General features: G+C 45.8%; 1 protein-coding gene across 2 annotated transcripts in view; it reads left to right on the top strand.

Annotated features, from left to right (window-relative positions):
- Positions 1–26,469, top strand: part of ANKRD13B (ankyrin repeat domain 13B) — a 598,589-nt gene that overhangs the window by 516,046 nt on the left and 56,074 nt on the right. For both annotated transcript variants that reach the window (XM_069615263.1, XM_069615264.1), the window contains exons 10-12: positions 1,796–1,926; positions 9,377–9,534; positions 11,018–11,170. In XM_069615263.1, coding sequence (XP_069471364.1) covers positions 1,796–1,926; positions 9,377–9,534; positions 11,018–11,170 — 442 coding nt within the window. The remainder of the gene's footprint in view (positions 1–1,795; positions 1,927–9,376; positions 9,535–11,017; positions 11,171–26,469) is intronic.

Genomic DNA, 26,469 nt, shown 5'->3' with positions numbered 1-26,469 from the left:
CCCGATTCCAAAAATATATTGATGATGAAGCTATTCTGGACCCCCTTCAGTCTGGGAGACCGCACTGACCGAGGTATGGGATGATTTGTTGGCAATGGTGGACCAGTGGGATCTTGCCCTCCTGGTTCTGTTGGATCTCTGCAGCCTTTGATACAGTGGATCACTGTATCTTACGTAAAAAGACTTGGAGAAATTGGAAAAATGTCAGATCAAGCAGGCAAATGGTTTGCCTCCTTTCAGAGAGACAGCAACGGGCTTTGTCTCCACTCCTTTGTCGTAGGGCTGTGGAGGCTTAGGCTACATGGCTCTTGTGCAGTAACAGGACCACATGGTCCACCTCCCTGAGGTCACGCTACCACTGACTTCTCTCTACTTCCAATGGTCAGGAGCTTGGCTTCCAAGCTTGACCGTCATTGGATGTCCCTGTCACCCGGGATCAGCGTTCATGCAAATTCGTGTTCCCAGATTTGAACTTCCCAGACTGGGCTGGCTTCAGGCTGGCTTCTCTCGATATTATGCAGTCCTTTCTTGCTTTTTATTTCCTGTAGCTGGGTCCTCCCCAGCGTAAAGTAAAAGTCCTTATTGACTGTTTTTAAACAAATCGTTATGCCTTCTTGTGGCCAACTCTTCTCAGTACCATTGTAAGGAAACCTGGTATTATTCTGCAGGTTTCTTTGGCTCTTCTTCATCTGGGTTATTTTACTTTCTGAATCAAAGACTAAAGAGACATTACCATAACAGACAGTAGTGTTATCAGGTATTTCTGACAGGGACTTGGTCCAAAGGGAAATGGGTTAAGGAGTTCCTCCATTGAACGGGAGGCCTTATCTCCAGGAGGGGAGTCTCTCCCTGTGAGGTCTCACTTTCTGCCACCCCTACGGGGACTATTGGGTAGCAGCCTCACCTCCCTAGCCTCACAAGGAAGGCCCCCCCAACCCCTGGGGAGAAGTGATGAGATCCCGTGAATCGTCACAGGAGGAACACATTCCATCCCATGGATGAGCTCAAAACATGGAAGAGAACATTTCATTTCATTACACAGATGACCCCAACGTTTGGATCAATGAATTCCATGTCACTGACCGGTAGAAACCTTGGAGGAATGCATTCCATCTCACTGATGAACCCAATGCCTGGACGAATTAGCCGTATAGCACTGAACCCAAAGCATGAAGGAACGAATTCCATCCCAGTGATGACCCCAAAGTATGGATTCATGAATTCCATCTCATAGATGAGTAGAAACTATGGGGAATGAATTCCATCCCACAATTGACCCCCAAAGCACAGAGGAAAGAATTTGCTGTTGTTGAGCATTCCTAGAAGTGCCCGTTTTTAGCTGATTTTATTACACAGACTTTGCGTGATAAAGGACTTTGTGGCCGGTGAAAGGATGTACCCTTCCTCGGGTTACACCCTAACCTGCAATGGGAAAAGTCTGTTCTTGGGGCCAATATGGAGTCCCCTTGTAGCCCCGGCACTTGTTGCCTGAGGCAGGCGTCTAGAACTGCCTTTCATTAGAACGGCCCTGCGCAGGACACTTTGCTGCGTTGTGAAAATGAGAAATGCATAGAATGGAACATTTTTTAAGTCAGAATGCCATAAAGTTAATGTTGCTCTATCTGAACACCAATTCTATAAGGAGGGTCTTTTTTGTCTGACTTTGTGGGTTCAGTCTTGTGCACTGTTGATTCCTGGACTGAGTAAGAGTATGTACAGTCATTCATAATGAATAATACTTAAACCCATTCCTTCTTCCAAATGTTTAAACTGAGATCTGTCCTTTTCTCTCTAGACGCTCATCACTCAGACCCTCACTGATACAAACCCCACCGCCATCACCCCGGAAGAGTACTTCGACGCCAATTTTGACCTTGGAAACAGGGACATGGGACGGCCAATGGAGCTCACCACAAAGACGCAGAAGTGAGTCGGGGCCTCTACCAGGCAAGCTTCTCATAGCACGTTGTGCCCAAATGAACTTAAATTGTTAAAGCATTGTTAAAGCCCGTGATCCTCCACTTAAGCAATAAGCCCGGAGCAGGGTGGGCATTACCACTTCAGGTAATGCCCCGGGGCCCATAGTTACAGGCCAGAGCAAAGCGAATTCTGTGAGTGGGCGGAGGAGGAAGGGGAGAGGGGGAAGACCACACTTACCTCGTTCCTTGGCGGGGAAAGATGGCGGCCTCCAGCTGTGAGGCGGCTCGGAGCGGGGAGATTACCGCTGTTAATGCCCCCATTCTGAGCCTCCTCATTGGTTGAGAGGCTGCCACTCACCCCAACCCCCCTCCTATCGCCGGGTACTAATATCCAAAAAGGCCCAGAAAAACGTGTCTCTGATGTGGTTTTCGGATCTTCAGTAGAACTAACAATTTAAGTCTAAAGGTTTCAAGAATATACAGGCCTCTTCTTTGGATTAGTCTCCCAAAGGTGTCCACAGGTTGGATTGTTAAATAACTTCTAGGAGCTTGAGGGACTCTTCAGTGCATTGGTTTGCTCCGGGCCGCCACATTGTAGCTCTTCTCGAAAACTGCATAGCAAATTTAACAGTAAACACCAATGAATGCACTGGGCACACACAACTAAGTAACACACAACTAGGTGCCGTGATGACAATCCGCCACATAGGAGAATATTAGTTAATGTATCTATAATTAGAACCAAAGTTCTGTAACATCTCTCACATCTTTTACAACTTTAATTACCACAATGTTGTTCTTACGTTGTTTTCCAAAGACTAAATCGATTGTGCTTAAATTCAACAAAAACGTGTTCATAAAAATCTCATCATTTTGGCACCTCTTTTATATGGTATTGTGAGGTTAAATGGAATTTAAAAAACTATTGGGAGATTTATTTGAAAATCGGCTGTACCAAAATGACTACAGCCAAATGTTTCGAATAAATCCCCCATTCAGTGTCATTATAGTGAAGAAGGGCGGCGTGGGCTGCCCCCGCACACTTGTTCACTATAATGCCTTCAGGGGTTGCGGGGTGTCCACCAATACAAGAAAGAAAGAGAAAAAGAGGCCCCTGCGTGCCAGCCCCCATTCACATAGGTTGTCAGAAATGTTCTGGGGGGTGAAAACTGATTTTCGTTCAAATTATTCGAGGTTTTCTCCCTCGAACATTTCGAATTCCTTCAATTCACGGTTATTCCTTTTATACCTGCTCCTCTGAATTGTCACCTTGTGTTTCGAGTATAAGTCCTTCCTGAAGTTGCCTTTAAGAGATTCTGATACCCAATCTATAACAGCATATTATTACAAACAAAAAACATCAACATTAAGGGCTTTCAATGATATTCTGGCGTAAAGCCATGTTTTCACTGACTTACTGGATGTAGTTTCTAACTACTGACTGAAAGCCCACATATATCCCTGCCCCATCTCGGATGACTTTCAATTGTTTGGAGCACTAGAAATGGAATTTATGGAATTTTGTGCCCAATCATCTTGAAATGTCACGCACTGGCAAATCTTTGCCCCCCTTTCAGATGGAGCTTTTCTCTTCAATTATGCATTCTTTAATGGGATACATTGGGCCTCATTAGGAGGTTGGCGGTAACCCGCCGGTGCGACCGGTGAGTTGCCGCCATCCCCTTAACACCGGATCCGGCACTTCACCTCCCGGTGCCACCGGGAGATTACAAGTACCAGTGGCGCGGGAAGTCATGTGCCGGATTTCATAAGTCCCCATTCCCATAGAGTCCCATTGGACTCAATGGGAGTGGAAAGACGGAAGCACCGGCACCGTTGCTCATGGTGCCGGTGGTTCTGTGACGAATCTGCCTAACCAGGGCCGCTGCGCCCGGCAGGGTCAGACCTGTCAGGCGGCAGACTCGTAGTGTGGCGGTCCAGAAACAAGGGTGCTGGTAGGCGTACCGGCACCCTTGCTTCCGGACCGCCACACGTGTAATGAGGCCCATTGTCCCTCTAAGAACCCTTGAAAAAAGGTCGTTTCCTTTGGATATGCTACATAGGAAATGAGTTTCTCGTATGTAAAAATATATTAGAAACATTGGTTTGTTGTTATAATGATCAATGAAGTGCATCTTACGATCCAATTCAATTCTCAGCAATCTACAGAAGAGCCAGCATTCAATTTCTTGACACTTCTACACCATCCAGGCGAGTTCATTGTTCAACCTTACAGGCAAACACAATGTGGTTATAACATTCCTTTCATGGACCTGCACTGACACTACCTTTTTCACAGCTCTTGCAAATAAAAGCCAATTTCAGTATAAATTTAGGTTTTTGGGACCACCTGCGAGGATACAATGAGAAACCATTTTGCACAGTGTATGTATCCCAAAAGAATTCGGAAAACAGCCTCTCTATGGGCTTCCTACAAAACACGAAAGGAGCCACTCATGAATACACAGAAACACATTGAAACACATTGAAATGGATTTTCGGTTGGTGTATATAACCACATGTGGACCATTAACCACACAGATGAAAACAATTATCTTGAAATGTTGGCCAATTGTGAGCAAGGGTAATGAATTGAAAAGGCGCTTCTTCGTCAAACCTTTGCTTCTATTCAAAACATAAAAAGATAGACGAACACCTTTAAGCTCGCAAAAGATGGCTACTTACCCTTGCCTTCACTGCAGTCGCTGTGACATCATCATACTTGGTGATGGCATCACACAACCAAAAACTGGGTGACATATGTAATTTAAATGTTGCTCAAAGTGTCCAACTAGTTATGTAGTATATACATTGAAGGGCCCTTGTGGTTTAATGTACATTGGCAAAACAATATGTCCCATTAAAGATTGCATAATTGAACAAAGAATTTAATCAGGGTTGGAAACAAAAAAATGACCTATGATGTGATATTTCAAAATGATGCAACACATTGTGCAATTACTTTGATTTCTGGTCAGCAAACTATTTGAAAACACCCAAAAGGAAGGGTTGATCACTGAGAGTGAAAATATAAGAATCAGCATGGGTACATAATCTTGCATCGCTACAGCCGGAAGGTTTAAAAGACATTTTGGATTTCACTTGTTTCTTTGAGCAGTGGAACTGTCTTATATATTGCAAGTTACGCTGGAGACCAAAGGAACAGATCCTCAGTTTTCATTAGTCTGTTGTCTACCTCTTTTGTAATTTTCATGAAGTGTTCAGTATTATGGGAAACGATCATTGGAGGCCGTTAATGTTGAAGATATTTGTTTATAATCTGTTATTATTGATTCGACATCATAATCTATAATGGGCCACCTGAGGAACTGTATGTCTGAAATGTTGTGGTATGTTTCAGACCGTCAAGTCTGGAGAAATCAATTAAATTAAGACTCACTTTTTTGTTGAATTTAACCAAAATGGAATAATAATTATTCTAAAACCCCAAAAAAAGCACCAGTGTGGAAATCAATTTTTCAAATAGCTACTGTGAGCATTATTGCTCAGGAAGATATTGGAAGTCTGTACAGTAGAACCCGGTACTCCCTAAGATAAATTGGCCTAAGTGGTGGTAAGATCAAATTTCCTAGTGGAATTTAAGAGGATTGAGTATGTTTAGTTCAAATTTCTTTAAGTTCTTTCCAATTTTTATCGCCGAAATGTTTTTATAAAAATCTCTTACAACTAGTATTTTCTTGGCTTGATTAAGGAAAATGAAAATGCTACATGTTGTATCTAGTTTACTCATTACTTAGAAATAGTGAAAGTCTCCTTCATAGCCTTGTGGGTCAACGCGAATAATCATTGGTGTCAGTTACACTATACAAGATCTTTGCACCAGGCATATGGAAACAAAAGGTGGCCTGGAGCCTTAGGGGTACAAACAAAGGATAACATGTGCAACGCGGATAGTTATAAAGCTGCCATCCCATAATGCAAACATGATTGAGAAACCACTGAATTTGGGGAGAGTGGCACCTATTCTTTATAGCTATGGAGCACCAAACTTGCCATAGAAAGAGCTCCATAAAGAAACAATATATTACTATTTTCTTACTATTGTTAAAGTTGGGTTTTGTGATGAGTAACCTGGATTTTACAGACAAAATATAATCAAGTTGGTGTTTAAACCTTGGGAACTAAATGATAAGAATGAATATTAAAAACATAGAGCCTCATTCCGGGTTTGGAGCTAACCATGGAGTAATTAGCTCCGAAACCGTCCCAAATCCGGCATGGTGAATGGAGTAATTACCGGTCCATTCCAGGGTTGGAGGCACCGGTATTTCCCCATTCACCTTTTGCCCTTCTCCATTCCCATTTCTGCCCCATATGGCTCAATGGGAATGGGGAAGGAGGTAATTACGGCACCGTAAATTACGGTACTGTAATTACCTCTGAAGTACCTTTGCGGGTCCCGTACTTAACTCCTGCTAAAAGCAGGAGGTAAGGAAGGACCCGCAAAGGGACCTCGGAATACAGAGGTAAGGGATTACCGGCATCGGCACCCTTACCGGTGCCGGTAATTCCTTACCTCCAACCTCGGAATGACCCCCATAAGCTTTTGTTATTTATTGTGGATGTTAAAACATTCATCTGTTCCTTGATAAGGACAGTATGATCTCTCTTTGGATCCTCCAGTTGCTCCCAAAGGTCAGATAGCCTTATTGTTACTTGGCTTGCATTGGTATATATCAACTACTTTGACCCAAAGCTTGTTGAGACTTCAAAAGATCCTGGACGATGATCCCACTAAAAGTTGGTAACTCCCACGCTTTGCCTCTGATCATTAGAGGAGCTGCAATCAGTATGTTACTAATCGTTTAATCCTTGAACCCTGATGTGCTTTTTCTTTATTTTGTGCATCTGCAACAACCAATAGCTTGTTTATGAATTGCATATTCTAGTATTTAGAGTAATTTAGTGACTAGCCACATATTTCTCCTTCCTAATTAACAATGCCTAATGCCCCGACCCACTAGATCTCTAATGATTTTGGCGAATAATGTTACCCACCTATTTGTGGCTAAAAGCCAATTGCATTTGCAAAGCCCTTATGATGTCCATGTGGGTCTTGAGCACATTGTCTGTCCATAATCTCGTTTCACGGTAATGGTAACACATGTGGCAATTTTAAATACCACATGTTTTATCGCTCCACCAAATTACAAGTTTCGAACCTGAAGCTCTTTGATTCTGCCTGATTTTGGATGGAGAAAAGTCTGCCTGCGGTAATATGGCATTTTTCTATGGAGTCCTTGGGTTTCCAAACTGGGGAATAACTGCATGGCTCACGTGACTCCGAATCATACGTACCCTTCAATTTCCAGCTGTTTACTGCATGTAGGCAGTAACGGTAATCTCATAATCCGGCACAATGTCTTCACTCTATGGACAGATACTCTTTATGGAGCCTACTTGCGTTATTTTTATTGTTTAGTGGGCTTAGTAGAACCTAATTAAAGTATTATCTATTAGTCTCACTCTCATTTCAGTTGGTGTATTGGCTATATTTGCAGGGGTTCTGGAAACTGTTGAGTACATATGATGAAAACATACTGTGAGGAAAAGTATTTTTGCATCATACTTGGCTTAGTGAAACTCCTATATTTTATTCTGATTTCCTCAGAGATTCTTGACATCGAGCATACAAAGCTGGGAGAAGATGCTTTAGTCATTATTTAGAGTGTGGCGCACCATGCAGTAAGCCTGCGGTAAAGCAAAGGGTGCACATAATTCATAGTCCTTAATGTCCTCGCACCTAGAAACACTTGTGTACAGGCACGTTATAAATGACCTATCATATCATATCATAACTTAATTTGTAACACTTGGGGTTTCACCCTAAGTAACCCAGGGTAATCCATACCTGGACCGCTTGCTCACTTTGCTTTATAGAGGCTCAGCTTCACCTCACTGAGGAAGCTGAAAAAGGCCGAAACACGTGTCTGGGGTTGCTGATGGTACTCTTGTTAAGAGGAGAATTGCCTAGCATTTTGGTGCTAGACTGCCCTTGTGGGTGGGACCAGACTGATATGTAAATTGTGTTTTCTCCTCTGTGAAACGTGCAGTGAGCTAAAAGGTGGTTGTAGACCCTCCTGAGTGGAAGAAATTCATAGAACAGAGTTTTTGACCGTTGTTCATTCACAGTATAGGGGCACCCACATCTTTGTTTAGTTTGTGAAATGTGGGCTGTCACCCTAAGTAACCCAGGATAATCCAGATGTGGACCCCTTGCTCATTGTGCCTTGGAGAGGCTCAGGTTCACCTCACTGAGGAGAACCAACAAGGCTGAAACACGTGTCTGGGGTTGCTGGTGGTACTCTTGATGAGAAGAGAATTGCCTAGCATTTCAGTGCTGGACCGCCCTTGTGGGTGGGACCAGACTGATATGCAAATGGTGTTTTCTCCTCTGTGAAGGGTGCAGTAAGCTAAAACCTAATTCTAGACCCTCTTGAGCAGAAGAAATTCAATAGAACAGGCTATTTGACCCATGTTCGTTCTCAGTAGAAGGGCTCCCACATCCTTGCTTGATTTAGAGTCATGCAGACACTTCAGTTATTTGCCATTTAGGAGTCCTGTTGGGCTCCATTGGGGACTGCTCTGTTGCCGCATATGGGCCCTGATTCACAAAGTGTTTTCCAATGGGGTTTTTCCATTATAAAACGAGTCTGTGAATTAGGGCCATGGTATTTACTGAATCGGGTAATGGTTTTGTGTGTAGGATATTTCTCCAATGAAAACCGCATGGTATGAATTTGGCAGTGTGTAAAAGTGGTGAAGTCCATCAGCAGCACTTATTTACCACACTACCAAACACTAAATGAGGCCCTCATTTTATTGAGGGTGCCCAAAAGGCAGAGGTCACACTATAGAAGACCCAGCTACATGACAATGAGAGGATGAAAGGATGAGTAGGCACTGCTTGCATTCGAACCTGTCAATTAAATCTTCGCCAAAGAGCACACACTTTTTGCTATAAAGGTCTCTTCAGTGGTGTCTTGATTATGTTGTAGAAAAACGTCTCTTTTATAATATGTTTTGGGTTAATAATAGTGCTGATGGTATTTTGTATTTTTGTTCCGTTCTCTCTGACAGGTTTGCAACTTGTGACTCTCCAAATGTTTTGGACTATGACTCCCATGATCCCTCAGCATTCACTAGGATGGCTAGGGAGGATGTGCGTTCTAGTCCAAAACATCTGGAGAACCAAAGGTTGCTGAACCCCAGCTCTGAGAGGACAGATGTAATCTTGTCTGTGTTCTGTATAGTCTTGATTGTGCATAGAATGACAGATATCATGGATGCATCGACTGCCTCCTGACTCACCTCTCTAGATACTGTATATATCAGGGTTCTGAGATCAGTACAGGACCATGAGGGCCCACACAGGTAGGGTGGTTGGCCACTCTCACTTTCTCACTGTCTTTCTGTTCTTCTTCTCCTTCCTGCAGGTTCAAGGCCAAGCTTTGGCTCTGTGAAGACCACCCTCTGTCCCTGGCGGAGCAGGTCGCCCCCATCATTGACCTCATGGCCATCAGCAATGCACTGTTTGCGAAGCTACGCGATTTCATCACACTCAGGCTACCTCCGGGCTTCCCCGTCAAAATAGGTATGGGACCAATGATGGAGGAACTCTGTTGAAACCCTTTATAGATCTAAAAGATGGCAAATGATGTCCCTGATAGACCAAGAATCATATACCCATTTCTGGATCCAATATTTTATTTTATTCATTCCATGCTGGAAAGGTGCGAATCCGTGACGGAACCCCCACCCCTCTTTTACCTGATTTGAAAGTCAGGCAGTAAATGTCAACACCTTATACTGGCCCTTACCCTTTTCTACACACTTTCAATTCCCGCACAGAAGGGACCTGAGGTAGAACATGGGGAAGCAGTTCCAACGGAGCGAGAACATGTGGCCAAGTGGTACAGATCTCAGAACCCGGTATTAGCATAATTGACCTAAAAACATTTGACCTAAAACATTTGATGGAATTTTTCTGACCTTTTTATTCGGTCAAATTTAATTATATATATATATGGGGGTAGGTAAAGGTATAGATTAAGTTGAGGGGAAGTTGGAGGAGTTGCGGGGGGTCTCCCCCACCCCCGCATTTTAGACGGGAAAAAAAGGCCAAATAAATTCGATCAAATGTGATTAGGTCAAATGTTTTAGGTCAAATAGACCCAAACCCAGAACCCAGGTCTCCTGGTTCCGCAGCTAGTTACCAAGCAACTGTGCCATCTCTCCTTCTCAAAGGAAAGACAGACGACCCCCTAAGTTATTCACTGTCTTTTTACAGTTGTCGGTGTGTTTATTATTATGTGTGAGAGGGATCCTCCTACCGTCCTCATGCCCCACACTTTCAGGAATGTCAAGTGGCTGCCTAACTTACTTGGCTCCTCAATCTTAACCACCAATGAACAGCCCCCAGCAGTAGCAGAGAGGGAGAGGCCAGGAACTGTAAAGTGTCCTCATGACTCTCTTGCCCATTCTAGCTTGCTTATTCACCTTACAATGTTTTCCTTTTGTGCCTAGAGGTCATACCTTGCTCAGGGAGAGCTATATTTTTCCATCACTCACTCTTTCAAGTAACAGAGATAAAAGGTTAGGTTCTGAAGGGTGTCCGTAGAAATGACCGGATTTTTTGGGCAGAGTTTCTTTTGACATTTTGGTACATTTTAATTAAAGTATAAGTGTGGGGTGGGGTAAGGCTATTAGTTAAGCTAGGAAGGTGAGGATGGGTACGCATTATTATGTTTTAAAGTGCAAAAAGCAAGTCGGAATTTTGGTTTTTCAACCCCAAAAAGTTAGTAATTTCTCCATTCGTTTATAAAAAATGTGGTTAATTCACGGACAACCGTTCTGGGGATAACACTGTTTGCCTTCAGAGTCACTGCTTTGGAATCTACTTACAGCGCCCCAAAAAACGTGCAGTGGTTGTTGCGGCTCTGTATAAGGGTGAGTCTGCATGCCACCCACACCCATCTCACGGTGGGCAAGATTGGAAGAGATCACTGAAGGGTGCGGGTGAGCAGGTCCTGCTGTCCAATTTTTTTTGTGATCTTCAAATGTGTTTGTTCCAACAGAAATTCCCATCTTCCATATCCTGAATGCCCGCATCACTTTTGGGAACTTGAATGGCTGTGAGGAGCGCGTGAGTTCGGTGCGGCACAGTCCGGGCAGTGAGGCGCCATCCCCCAGCAGCGACTCCTCCAGCGTCAGCAGCTCCAGCTCCATGAGTATGTATCCACATTATGCCTGGAAATATGGGCCCAGATACCAAAGGGTTAGGAGCGCTTTATAAATAACCAAATAAATAAATAAAAAATAGCTTAGGACTCCCACTCTTCAGCACTGCATAGCTGCTCAACTCACCTGCTTTGTGTATATGTCATCCATATCTCCCCCTGATCGTCCAGTGTCTAATTTCACACTCTTAAATAGTAGGAGTCCACCTTGAAAATAGTTTGTTCTTTCAGTTCCCTATTTGTAACTTCCCCAATATTGCAATCTTGGTCAACAACGTCACACCCAGGCCTCCCCTCGCAGTTGGTTGACTTACCTCTGGCCCAGTGGAAGCATTGCGGGTCATTCTGCCCTGGGCTGTAGCAGCAGTGTTGTGCTTTCCGGAGTTGTGTTTCCTGGCATTGAAATCACAAGTGCCACTGTTTTACTGTTGCAGTGTAGAGTGAAGAACAGGGAATTCCCCTCCGTTCCAAATGTGCTGTCTGTGAATGTCTATCAATAATCAATGACTCAATTATGATATGCTTTTAAGGTGGGAACACACCTGAATCAATGTGTCGACAAGGTCAGGGTTTGAACCCTCCCACTGCCATCCTGATTGGCTTTACTCAATTCTCGTAACCAAATGCAAGTCACCCAAATGATCCATGTCAATTACAGCGATGCTCTGGATTGATTGTATAAAGGCCAACAGGGCATATATCACTGCTACATTCTTGAATGTTCTGCTGGTTATATGATGCTCATCTAGATCTGCTGGTTATATGATGCTCATCTAGGTCTGCTGGTTATATGATGTTCATCTAGGTCTGCTGGTTATATGATGTTCATCTAGATCTGCTGGTTATATGATGCTCATCTAGATCTGCTGGTTATATGATGTTCATCTAGATCTGCTGGTTATATGATGCTTATCTAGATCTGCTGGTTATATGATGCTCATCTAGATCTGCTGGTTATATGATGTTCATCTAGATCTGCTGGTTATATGATGCTTATCTAGATCTGCTGGTTATATGATGCTCATCTAGATCTGCTTGTGGCATGAAGCTCATCTAGATCTGCCTTTGGCAAGATGCTCATTTAGATCTCCTGGTGGCATGATGCTCATCTAGATCTGCTGGTGGTATGAAGCTCATCTAGATCTGCTGGTGGTATGCTCATTCAGATCTTCTGATGGCATCATGCCCATCTGGATGTGCTGGTGGCATAATGTTCATCTGGATCTGCTGGCAGTATGATGTTCACCTAGATCTGCCGGCGGCAAGATGCTCATCTAGATGTGCTTGCATCATGATGCTCATCTAGTTGAGCTGGCATCATGATGCTCATTTAGATCTGCTAGTGACATAACGTTCATCTAGATCTGCCGGCGGCACGATCCTCATCTAGATTTGCTGGTGGCAGAATGCTCATCTAGATCTGCCAGCACCATGATGCTCATTTATATCTTCTGGAGTCATGATGCTCACTTATATCTGCCAGTGGCATGATGCTCATATAGATGTGCTGGCAATATGATGCTTGTTTAGATCTGTCAGAGGCATGGTGCTTTTTCATGCTCCTCAACATCTGCCAGCAGCATGACACCTATGTTGATTTGCCGGCGGCATGATGCTCATCTAGATCTCCTGATGGCAAGATGATCACCACGATCTGCTGGCTGAATGATGCTCATTGTGATCTACTTACGGCATGATAATCATCTAGATCTGCAGGTGGCATGATTCTCAACTGGCAGCATGAAGCTCATCTAGATGTGCTGGCAGCATGATACTTGTCTACTGGTGGTATCACATGCAAGGATAGAGGCTGAGTTCTCTATTGCATAGGACCTAAGAACTGGAACAACCACTATGCAACTTTCCCAAAATGTGGTGCTTCTGGGGTAGCACTGGTGTATTGGTGCTTCCATGACTAACACTGTTCTTTTAGGAAACTTTTCCATCTCTATGAACTTTGGTTGGTTTTTAAGGCCCACCCACCCCCCTGCTGCCTGTGAGGCTAGGTGCAAAATCAACAGAATGAGGGCATTGTAGTGCATGATGATCTGTTATTGGAGGGATCAAAGCAAAGGCATGAGCACTGGTGGCAGTAGGTCTATTTTTTTCTGAGGTACGAAAACTGCAGACATGGGAACCCTGTCACTCTGAACCAGGCCAGTGATTTTATTCCTATTTTAAAGTTTTAAAAATTGACTTTTGTTTTGTAATTTAGGTGTATTTGGACCCCTCCTAATACACAGATGGGGGAAATATCCCCCCATGTGTGTGTGTGTCTGTTTGTGTGTGATGTTATGCTGGGTGAGCAGTGCCAAGAGACAAGAACAGCCTATGAGAAATAGAGGGAAGACAAACAAAAGTAAAAAAAAATAGGAATATATCGTTAGCACCGTGTTCCAAGGGCTGGAACGGGGGAGTAACGGTCCGGCAGCCCGAGTTATAGGCCTGAGTGAAGCGAGGGCCTATTGCGAGGGCACTGAGACGATACACCTCTTTCCAGTCTTGGAACAGGCTGCTAACGCTATTAGCCACCCAGGTTACCAAAGCGGTAACCCGGGTGGCTAATAGCGTTAGCACCCCGTTACCAAAGCGGTAACCCGGGGTGTTAACAAAAAAAGTATTTTCGGTCAAAGAACCGGACGCACGGGGCATCGCGTTCATTGAATGAAAATACTGTTCAAAGATGGACGCCATGGTTGCGGAAGGCGGCCTCTATATGGAGGCCGTCTCCCATTTCCATGGCAGTTGCAAACCGAGGAGGGGAGAAGCTGATGTGGCAGCAGCGGCAGCTGGCGCCACCGCCACAGTCCTGTAAGTGGGGCTGGGAAAAGGGTTTTTTTTTAAAGGGAAAAGGTGGGAAGAAGATGGCAGCCTGCGGGTTCCATGGAACGTGGGCTGAGATCAGAGACTTCCACCTGCCATCCACGGAACCTGATTTGTTGCACCCCCGCCCCGGGTGCTAATACATTTTAGTTACTTGACTTCAAATATTCAGTGGCAGGGTGAAGATAATAAGCATGGATCATGAATGATCCTGCAAGATCAACTTCTGTTGGAGTGACCTGAGGATGACTGGATTAAAAAAAACAAGCATTGGCAAAGCCAAAAGGGTTGGCTTTCACTTTCCATTGTTGCAAAAGAGGCCTACAGGAGCCTCAAAAAGGAAGGGCAAATTAAGGGATGGTTATGTCCGGTTTAGTAGGGTGTCAACACCTGGGAGGGAGGCACAATAGAGGAAGTGACGGTGGTCGGGGAGCACTGCAGGAATGTCATGAGAGGCTCAATGGGGTGTAGCAGTGGCAGTGTGATGTAGTTGAGGGCCACAGCAGCAGTGGAAAGTGAGGGGAAAGAATCAGACAGGGATTATATCAGGGTTAGGAGGAGGCTTATACGGCACATGGGAAGGTTCTGCATAAACCTATGATGTCCCTGGCCCTGAGCACCGGCACTCTAGCACAAGGTTAATGAGGGACGTGGATGGAATGGGTGAATGGGAGCATGTTATGCAATGAGTGTTTGAGCCATAGACCAGGGCAGTGGACATCTAACAACATGCGTTCAACCCACTCTAAACTCATGCCACACCGCTGACAAGACCCTCACTACCCCTGCCACATCTTGCATCACCTATCTGATGCTCACTATCCCACTCCCCAAGAAATGTCAACATGACGACCACAGTGAGACAGCTTATGCCCGAGGAATTCCTCTCCTGCAGGCCATGGTTGTGTGGCTCACATTGGCAATTTGCTGGTGCTGCTCAGTTCCAGCTCTGCCTGGGGTCCTAGGGCCTCTGGTGACATGGTTTACTGTATCCTGGCTCAAAAGGTTGCCTACCAGGAGGAGGAGTGCAGCAGGTTAAACACTCACTGCTCCTCTCAAGCAAAACCTAGAGGAGAACAGCAAAATGTTAAAGAGCCTTCACAGCCATGGTGGCCATTTTGTAGTGGTGAGCTCTTACTCCTTGTGTGCTTCTGCTAGCCCGCACATCCCAACAATGGGAAACAATACAGTAATTGAGGGAACCTGATGGGTGCACAGGGACGCGTATCCCAAAACTAAGCCACACTTAAGGGGGGCTTGGGGACGGAAGCTCATCCAAGCACTGCCATGCTCCTGAGCTGTGTCAATGCAATGCAGAGACATTTACAGTTCTAAGAATTTAAGGGGGACCCTATGGGTTTGGTTTGAGTGGGATGGGCTCAGAGTGGACATGAATGCCTGTAGGTGTTAGTGTGGCATTGGCGTCGGATGAGTAAGTGCCAGGCTATTATGCAAGTCTATGCAAAAAGGACGAGCATACTCGTCCTTGGCACTTAAGGGGTTAAGACTTGCCAATGATGCTGGGGAGACCATGAGTCAGAGTGCAAGCACCCGCTATGTTTTGTTGGGCTGGAGGAGGAAAGGGAGGGACCCGCCGGCTCCCCACCCTACCATGAGCCTGGGGCGATATACTGTCTCAGCACAAGCCAGGGGATGATGGATCCCAGGATCGGGGGAATTGGTGTCCTGTGGAGGGAAGGGACATAAGGGAAGAGTCTTGGGTCGAGAACAGGGGCACTGACTAATGCTTTAAGAAACAATATGTCACCAAGGTGGAAGGACATACACCGCGAGAAAAGGAAATGGAGGCTCACCCTTAAAGTATTCATGCCCCTTAGTTATGACCCCTGAACCTTGTGATCCCTACCGTGGGAAGCTCCTTCCCCATTTCTGTAAAGAGCCTACAGATCCATTGAGGATTTGCTAGCCCCATCTCCCTGCCCCATCACATTACTTATTCTGCCCATTCCCCGGAATCATGATCCTTCTTACACCAAGCCATCTGCCCAAAACTCTATCCTTTCATGGGACCACTGAAATTGCAGCAACCTTGGAAGAAGAGATTTGTAAAATACAGCGCCCTCACAAAGAGCTTGGTAGCAATTGGGACATGTCAAATGCATAGTTGACCTAATGGGCAACTGGAGACAGGGAGATCTGTAAATTTGTGAATGGCTGCAGGACCCCACTGGCTCTCAGAGTCAAGCATTGGCCACTGGTTTCAAATTAGAAGGATTCTCGTGGGATTCCCTGTGGCAAGAGATTCACTTGTGGAGTGAATCAAGCCTCTGAGTCTACATGTAAAGGGCCACAGAGACCAAAAATAGACAACATCAGACTCGACTGAAATTCAAAATGGCTGACAACTATTTCAAGGGTTTGGATCCACTGAACCGTGCCAAGGAATGTGAACCAACCCAAAACAGCTGCGAAACACAAAGAGCAATTCACCATGTTTAGCATATGAAGCCGCACAGCTGAGCTTGGTTTAGTATTCGTGGGCCTCAGCGTCAGAGCCACATTCCTGCAAAAGCGGCCTGGCTTCATTACTGAGTGTGGGTGTCAGAAGCAGGGCGTGGTGGTGAGCAGATGGACGCATGGCTAGAAAAGAGTGGTCAGGAGAGTAAGCAGGAGAAAGGGGTTGGAGGAGTGATGGAACAGTGGAAAGGAGGGGGACAGAAAGAACGGGGAAAGAAATGAGACCCGGAGAAGGGACTAGGAGCAGGTGAAAGAGTGAGGAAAGAAATGGGAGGGTGAACGGGAGTTGAAGGTGAACAAAAGAAAGAAGTGAGAAAAGAGTGGGAGATGGGAATAGGAGGAAGAGGTGAACCCTTGGAAGGAGAGAGTAAAGACCCAGAGCGCGGAATAGGAGTAGGATAACAACAAAAAAGAGAGTACAAAAACGGAGTGAGGGGAACAGGAGAAGGAGATGCACAACGGAAAAGAGAGAGGAAAGACCTGAAGAGTGGAACAGGAGGAGGAGAAGGCGAGCAGGAGAAAGGAAGAGAAGAGTCCTGGAGAGGGGACCATAAAGACAAAGAGCTTGAGGGCAGAGTGGAGAGTTGAAAGATGTAGGAAGCAATGAGGAGAATAATGAGGGCGAAGCAAAGACAAATGACGAGCAAAGGCAGAGGGGGAAGAAGAGATTACACGAGGATTAAATAACAAAATCACCCAGGGACGAAGAAGAGAAGCTCGGAGGGGCGGTCAAGAAGGTCCAAAGTTTGGAAAGTGTTGAAGAGGAGGAGAAAGGATATCAGAGAAATAGAGTAGAGCAGACCAGGATGAGCAACGCTGCAGAAGGGACCTACCTGCGTGGCGCTGGCAACAACTGCGGCAGAGTTTGCCTAAAGCATTCCGGACTCAGTGTGATCTGGTCCAGTATGTTAAGTGGAGGCATTGGCTTAAGCAAGTCTGGTCCCTTCAAGTTTAGCTGGTGGAAAGGACCTTCTAGGGAGCGGAACATTCTGACGATGACAAGGACGAAAGAAAGAACTAGACAATCCAAGAAAGGAGTGCAGGACATTCTCAAAGTTCCACTGGTTGTGGATAGCTTGTCTATGATCACCTAGGGGCAGAAAGCTCAGGGAATAAGGGGAAGGACTTGCAGACAATGGACTTCAAGCAAGCTAGAATTGCCCTTTTAGAATTTGATTGAAAACTCCTCAGTCATTCAGCAGTCTACCACAAGCCAAATACCTTGTTCTTGTTAGGATATGAACCAAATGGAACCTTCCCTTGTGAGTCCTGGCCATCTATTGATCCCCAGGCCATGGCAAAAGCCAAGGGAAACATCCAGGATGTGTGTTCCTCCCCGTATACCATCTCCTATAACCAACTCTTGTATGCCTATAGATCTGCCTTGCCAGCTAAGGCTGAAGCACCAACGCTGAGCCAAAATGACAGTGTAATGGCCACTTGGAGACAGACACTTAGCTTATCCATGGGTGAGAGAGAGGTCTGAGCTCTAGAAATGTTCCCAGAATCTGTGATACATGTGTGCCTGGGTTTCATCTTTATATGGACCATTTAGCCATCCTGCCTCTTTGACGGACAGTCCTCGCTGTTCTTTGGCTTTGTCCATTGTTCCACATGTGGTTGTCTTGGTGCTATGTACCTTTCTTTATGCCTCCATCTGCTGCCCTCTCTCTCTCTCGTGGTTAATTTATCAATCTATTTAACAATACCCCTCCTTCTTTCTCTGCTTGCCACTCTGCCCCGTTACTAGCTTTATATTTATTAACTGTATATCTCCTGCTTGCATGGCTGCCTCTCTTCCTCTCTCTGTATTTACTCTTGTATTTATTTTCTTGGTATCATACAGCGCCAATGGTAATCGAAGAAATGACCGAATGCAAAAAAAACAAGGTAGAAATGGCAGAGTTTGGTAGGGATTTTTGTGTATTTTAAATAAATATTAGGTGGGGGTGGGGTAAGGGTATTAGTGAAGGTAGGGGGTGAGGGAGTTGTTGGGAGGGGGCGAGGGGGCACCCCTGCATTATCAACAAAAAAAGTGCAAAAAGTCATTTTTGTTTTTCAATCAATATAATTTGGTCATGTCTCCTTTTGTTTTTTGCTTTTCGGTTATTTGGTGGACAACCAGCGCCAATATGTGTTCCAGAGGCCAACTCTGTGCTTTTGTCACCCATAGCAATTTTCAGGGTCCGTAGAGGCTTGCGGGTGGGCCGAGCATCGTAGGTTACATTTCTGATCGAAAATCTCTATGGGAGAAAAATAGGAAAACATATCAAGGATAGAGGATTGGAGGTAGGGCCAGTTCTGCACAAAGGGATTTCTAGGTATGGCTTGTTCTAATTTGTCCATTTTAATTTTGTATGTATGATTTAATGCTGTTTTTGATTACAAACTGATTCACAAAGTGGATTAATTTTGTCAGGTATGCATTTTAATGTTAATGGAGTAATCTGAAATACAATTTTAAATGTTAAATGTTAAAGGTATTTGTACCGCGCATCGTCACCAACGGCATTGGTCCCCAGGCCCTCTGGCGGATCTGTAAATGATAAGGGGGGGTTGGTTAGTAGGGTGAAGAGCGAGTAGGATAGTGAGAGGAGGGGTGTTGTGTTGGCAGCTTCAACTCTGTGTACACCGGGTGCTGAGCTTTCATGCGGGTATTGGATCGGTGTCAGTCCACGTGTGCTGTTGCTTTGGCTTATGTGTTGTTGCAGTGTTGTGAAGTGCGTGCGGCTTGTTGTGCGAAAGATGGTTGTGTGAGTTTTTTGAGTGAGATAAGTATGCAGAGTTTGAGCTTATATTGGTTAGTGGGTTACATGACCTTTAGCATGCTAACATTCACAGTTTTGTCTAAGTGTGGCACTTGTTGGCCTTCACATGTGGGCATGCCTACATTAACAGTCTTTTCTAGTTGCGGCGCAGGCTAGTGTTTAGAAATCTGTCTAGGTGTGGGCATGCTAACATTCCTAACTTAATCTGGATGCGGCGCAGGCTGGTGTTCACAACTCTAGGTGTGGAACCTGCTAACATTCAAGTTTCATCTAGGCACGGGCATGTTATCCTTCAATCAATCCTATCTAGATGCGACGCAGGCCAATTGTCCACAATTCTAAGTGTGGCTTGTTCTAGTCTTCACGTTTAGCGTAGGTGCGGGCATGCTAACATTCAGTGTCCCATCTAGATGCGACGCAGGCCAACATTCACAAATCTAAGTGTGGGCATGTTGACATTCAGGTTTCACCTAAGTGCAGGCATGCTAACGTTCAAGGTTCTATCCAGATGCGACGCAGGCCAGCATTCACAATCCCATCCAAGTGCGGGCATGCCAACATTCAAAGTTCCATCCAGACGCGACTCATGCCAATATCCACAACTCCATCCAAGTGTGGCCATGCTAACATTCACAATTCTATCTAAATGCGTCTGCCGGTCTGGATATGGTCCGTCCGGTACGTACAAGTGGGCAAGTCACTAGAGGGCTTTCGTCTAGGTCTAGGTATGTGATCAGTCTCTCGAGCCTTCCTTTAGTGGCTATTTTCCATGATATCTTATGCTCCGTTGAGTGGTTGGTTCTTTGGTTTGAGTGTTTGTCCAATTTGAGAGAGGCCGAGGTTGGAGTTATTTTCATTGTTGTTTTAATGTCTGCACATTCTAGTACGTCTCAGTTGTGGTTATGCTGTGAAGAGCCATGATTTGAGGAGTTTCCTGAATGCTAGGTGGTTTGTTGTGTTCGGTATATTCTTAGGTAGGTCGTTCCAGGTTTTGGGTGCCTGGTGAGAGAAAGAGGATCCTCTGAGTTTTTTTTCTGTTGTAGGGTTTTGGTTCCAGGCGTATGTCGGTGCTTGATCTTGGTGTTCTTGTTGGTTGATGTAGGCATAGTTTGTCGCTTAGGAATTTTAAAAATTTTAACAGTTAACAATTTTAAGAAGAAGAGTAGGGTATTATTTGCCGGGAGTGCCGTCTGGCTGCCGTGTTGGCACTACACATTTCTCATACGGCCCTAATTCAAAAATGGAGGCATGCAGTTCTGGACGTTGAGCTGGATTTTGCCAGATATGGGATCCGGCATAAAATGCTTTACCAGATCTCGGATCCTGAAATATCAATTTGCAGCCTTCAATTGGTTACAAGCAGTTCAGTGTGTTCTCGCCTTAAAAAGTGTGTTCTCCATCCCCTCACGCCCCTCATTGCTGGTGGGATCCCATAGTGAACAATTTCCAGGCTTGGCTTGGGGGTCAATACACATTGGCCCTCATTAGGACTCCGGCGCTAAACCATGGTGCTATTAGCACCATGGTCCATGCCGGAGTCCGCCATGGAGAAAGGGGGAATTACCACCCCATTCCAAAGTTGGCGGGGCGGTAATTCCCCCTTTCTCCATGGCTCTTCCCCATTCCCATTTTTGCCCCATAGAGCTCAATGGGAATGGGGAAGGCGGCAATTACTGTACCACAAATTGCAGTACCGTAATTGCCATTAAGGTCCCTTTGCGGGTCCCTACTTTAACGGCTGGTCCAGACCAGCCGTTAAGGTCAGGAGCCGCAAAGGGACCTCGTAGTAAGGCGTTAAGGGGTTAACGGCGCCACAGCCTTTTACGGCGCCGTTAACCCCTTAACACTTTGGTCATAATGACACCCATTGTGTCAAAATTATGTAGGGGGATCCCCTTCCCATGAGGACAGGGGGGTGGGGCCGCTAACCGATAGTGTCAGGACCGGCGGGTGGAAACTATGGAATTGCTGGCAGCATTAATCTATTCAGGGTAGCTCTCTAGTCCTCAACTAACATGGCGGCCTGCACTATAACTTCCGGCTCCACCCCTTCTGCCGGTGCGTTGCATCTGTTTTCCTCTTGCTCCTTCGCTCGCACTCCTGTGCCATTACTTGCGCATTTTCTTGTGATTACTCCCGTTCTCTGTATCCCGGGCCTCCAGGATCCATCTCATCCTGTATCTGTGTTTTCTGTCCTTTCTTACTTGTACGGTATCCTGCCGTTATACCGCTGCCCAGTTTCTGTTTGCCTTCTCTCGCTATCTACGCTTTCGTCCTCCTTGTTTGCATTTACGGCACCTTGCCAGATAAACCCTGCCGCTTTAATTTTACACGCAAGCGGCAGTGTTTCTTTTTTTGTACGCGAGCAGCTCTCGCGACTTCCATGTCCATACTTACTTGCACCCGGCGCCTGTCCGTTCCTACTTGACGTTAGCTTCCAATTCTTTCGGTGTTTGAGGTTTCTTTACCACAGGTTTTTTTCTATTGCATTTCCTGTCAGCTCCAGTGCCTTTTCCCCTGAATTTCTGTTCTTACTATCCTTTCCGGTTCCTTCATCACTATTTAGCCCTTCTCATCTTGCAGTACTCTAATCATTGCTGGACGTTGGTCTTTGGAAGCAACTTTTCATTACCTTCGCATCACACCAGAACCAGGGTTTTTTCTGCCTTCCGGCTTATTCCCTGGGGCGAGGCTGGCCCCCCTGGGGGTCTCCCTGGGCAGTTTCTCATCTCTGTCACAGTGGCCTCTGGAGGGGCCAGACCTTATTTACATGAAAGAAAAGGTCGGAAACTAAAGGACAACCAACCCAAGGAAAGGAAGGACAATAAGAAGCCTGAAGCTACACTTAAGGATCGCACCTCCGAGGATTCAGGTGAGGAGAAGGGGGAGTTTGAACCTGATCCTGACAGTTCCCCTGGGGGTGGTACTCAGTGGGTAGATCTAAAGGGAGGGGAAATCCCCTATGGGACCAGTGATGACTATCATGGGACCTACACCTCTCCTTCACCCCCACTCTCTTCACCCCTACTCTCTGAACCCATATACTTCTATAACATGCAAGTAGTAGAAAGGACTTAGAGGAGGAAGAATAGGGATGGCTAGCCAAGAAACTGTGACGAGGAAAAGGTGTGGATCCGTATGGATCAATCAAAGGAACTTGCATGAACAGTCTAGTTTCCAGATGCAGACTGCACTGTAAACTGACATAAAAACTGAGAACGGACTCACTGGAAGGCAGATCCTCCCTGGAGGAACCAAGTGCTTGTCAGATGCTCGACCTGGAGACCCGAAAGGAGAGACCGGAATGCTTGAGGGCAAGAGGCAAGATGTCCCGGGTACACGCAAAGAAATGTAGAACTGAAAAACTGGCTAGAGAGAAGAACAGTATCACAGCACCGCAGGACCACATGGTCTGGCAGAGAGAGACCCGCCGAAGAGGCTCAAAAGCTGCAGAGCAAAAACAAAGAGGTGATGGCTGGAAGGTTTAGACTGAATCTTAACCACTGGCATTGCTCGGGGCAACCCTCCAGACCATCGTTCTTTGCCTGCCAAGCCATTACAGAAGGGGAAAGACCATATGCAAATCAGGCTTGGCCCCAACCCAAAAGGGGCAGTCCAGCCCGAACTGCTAGGTCACATCCCTTCTGCACGAGACCACAAGCATCCCCAAACATGTTTCACCCTTGTTGGGGCTCATCAGTGAGGAGTAGCTTGGGTCTCTAGGCCCAGCAGGCAAGGGACCCACGTCTGGGCATACCCGTCCCACTCGGGGTGACAAAGCAAAAACAAAGAGGTGATGTCTGGAAGGTTTAGACTGAATCTTAACCACTGGCATTGCTCGGGGCAACCCTCCAGACCATCGTTCTTCACCTGCCAAGCCATTACAGAAGGGGAAAGCCCATATGCAAATCAGGCTTGGCCCCACCCCAAAAGGGGCAGTCCAGCCCGAACTGTTAGGTCACATCCCTTCTGCACGAGACCACAAGCATCCCCAAACATGTTTCGCCCTCGTTGGGGCTCATCAGTGAGGAGTAGCTTGGGTCTCTAGGCCCAGCAGGCACGGGACCCAGGTCTGGGCATACCCGTCCCACTCGGGGTGACAAAGCAAAAACAAAGAGGTGATGTCTGGAAGGTTTAGACTGAATCTTAACCACTGGCATTGCTCGGGGCAACCCTCCAGACCATCGTTCTTCGCTTGCCAAGCCATTACAGGAGGGGAAAGACCATATGCAAATCAGGCTTGGCCCCACCCCAAAAGGGGCAGTCCAGCCCGAACTGCTAGGTCACATCCCTTCTGCACGAGACCACAATCATCCCTAAAAATGTTTTGCCCTTGTTGGGGCTCATCAAAAGCTCCAGAGCCACTGCAGCATGCTAGAAAGAGCCACAGAGTGCTGGCTAGAAGAAGAGAAACACTGACTCCCAATTGCTGGCAAGATTACATTTAAAATCCTTTGTCTGGTCTTTCAGGCTCTGCATCACCTGGGAGCTGGCTTTCTAAACCAGAAAATCGAGCATTATTGCCCCTCCCGGAATCTTCGCTCCGCTAGCAAAGTCTTGCTCCATGTTCCGCATTTTCGTAAATCTACAGTTGTGGGGTTAGTCTTCTCAGTTGCGGCTTCTGTGTTATGTAATTCCCTCTCCACATGCCTACGGAAGACTGAGGACCATCTACACTTCCGAAATGCCTTAAAAATGTTCTTGTTTAATTAGTAACTTGTGAATCATCCCTTTTTCCTCTCTGCAGGTTGTCAGGCCTCCCTTTTGTCGGTGGCCCTCTGCTTAGCACCAGGATGCCTTCGGGCCACTGTCAAGCTTCACAAGTTCTTCCAACATAACATAACATGGGGAATCCCGCGACCGACCGGATGGCTGCAGCCAAGACCCTAAATGTATTTGGGTGCCTGAGCTTATGGTTGGGGTCCCCAGAGGGTACGAGGAGCCCTTAAGACAACAGTGCAAGGAAAGTGGGGAAAAGAGTATAACCCTTATGGGACATTAACAAGAACTCCATTAAGACACTTAACGAAGAAAGTAGTGTCTGGGACCCATACAAGAGAAGCACATATCACGTAAGAAAATGTTAAATAATTCTCTGCATAACATTACTTTGGAGAGAAGGTGCCCCAGGCCTGTCAAATATCAGAAGAGAGTGTGAAGAAAGCTGTGAGAGTGATTCCTGTGAACACACTACTTGGGAGGAGAGAAAACCAAGTCTGCATTTGAAAATAAGAGACTGTAAACAGAACTGTGAAAGCAATACATATGAACACAGAAATTGGCAGGCGAGTAAAGCAAGACCGTGTTTGAGAATAAGTGCCTGGTAGAAGGGAAGCAGGTCTGCCAACCAGGGTCAGGGACCCACCACGGTTTGGAGAAGCATCCAAACCACTCTTCTTCATCGCAGTGCCTGGTAGAAGGGAACCAGGTTTGCCAACCAGGGTCAGGGACCCACCACAGTTTGGAGAAACATCCAAACCACTCTTCTTCATCGCAGTGCCTGGTAGAAGGGAACCATGTCTGGAAACCAGGGGCAGGGGCCCACCATGGCTTGGAGAAGCATCAAAACCACTCTTCTTCATCGCAGTGCCTGGTAGAAGGGAAATAGTTTTGCAAAGGTAGCGGGCGCCCCTCTCTCGAAAGAACAGACTTGATAACCTGTTCAGTGGTTATTAACCACTTGAGAGTTCGCAGCCACTGCTTTTACTCACTGTGCCTTTCACAGATGGGAAATATCCATTTGCATATCAGTCTTTGTCCTGCCCAGGGGCAGTCCAGCACCGAAATGCAATGGCAATTCCAACCTGAACGAGAGTACCACCAGCAACCCCATACACGTGCTTCACCCTTGTTGGGGATCATCAGTGAGGTGAAGCTGATGCCTTTCTAAGCACAGTGAGAGGGAGACCATGTCTGGTTGCCCCCAGGAGACCTAGGGTTACCAATCCCAGGTTCCTTGAAAAATAGTTTTGCAAAGGTAGCGGGCGCCCCTCTCTCGAAAGAACAGACTTGATAACCTGTTCAGTGGTTATTAACCACTTGAAAGTTAATAGAGTTGGTAGAAGGGAACCATCTGAAAACCAGGGTCAGGGGCCCACCATGGCTTGGAAAAGTATCTAAACCACTCTTCTTCGTTGCAATGCCTGGTAGAAGGTAACCAGGTTTGCCAACCAGGGTCAGGGACCCACCATGGTTTGGAGAAGCATCCAAACCACTCTTCGTCACAGTGCCTGGTAGCAGAAAGGTAGCAGAAAGGCACCAGAAATGAACCAGGTTTGCCACCCTGGGTCTGGGAACCCCAGAGATGGAAGAAAAGCCTAAGAAAGGAAGGTTGGAGAAGGGAACCCAGTCACCCCCACTCCCCACCAGTAGTTGTCATAAACCTGAGGAAAGCTGGGAAAGGGAGATAATTCCCCACCAATGGAGTTTGAAAACTTTCAAACAAGAACTGTCTTTTGTCCAAGGTAAGGGATACATCCCTCTGAAGCAGGAAGATACCTTTTATTTATTTAGTTTAGCACAAAGTGAGAGCGGCATAGATGGGATTATGACATTGGACTTTTGCTTTGGACCTCCTGACTGTGACATTATTATTTTGACTGAGGCAGGGAAACCCCTCTTAGACCTTGGGCAAGATAGGGGTTTCTTTTTATTTTCTCACTTGAATAAATGTTTATGCTGAGCACAATGACACCTCTATGTCAGAGCCTTACTTCTGCACCCTTACAACATGCATATAAACAGACTACGAATAGGTCACACAGGAGTGAATGGTATGCTACAAAGAAATGGGCATTGTGAGGATGGAAAGTGTTCATATTGCAGAAAGGAGGGATCAGTAAATACGACTTGATAGAATGCAAATGATATGAAGCATAAAAAAAGGTGTTAATACAAGCTCTAAGTGAATTGATAATTACCGTAATAATAGAAATTCATATCTTCCAAGTGGAACGAAAGAAAAAGTATCAGGAAAAAAAGGACAAAATAATTTTGAGGTATATCGTGGACAGCAACAAAGAAAATGTCTTTTAATGATAAAAACCGAGAGGGGGCGCAAATCATCATGTGTGACGGAAGGCACTCCAAAATACCAACGAGAAGAAGAACACACCAAATTACGCAGATTTTACAGACATCATTAGGCTCCAGCTGAGTTGCAGTTTGCTAACCTATTGCACCATCTGGTAAGCCGATTTTGAATGCATTTTCATATTTCCT

Source organism: Ambystoma mexicanum, chromosome 9, assembly GCF_040938575.1.
Source record: "Ambystoma mexicanum isolate Mex_15411 chromosome 9, UKY_AmexF1_1, whole genome shotgun sequence".
Classification (NCBI taxonomy): Eukaryota; Metazoa; Chordata; class Amphibia; order Caudata; family Ambystomatidae; genus Ambystoma; species Ambystoma mexicanum.
The sequence above is the reverse complement of the archived record's forward strand: the minus strand, read 5'-3'. Positions and strand labels throughout refer to the sequence as shown.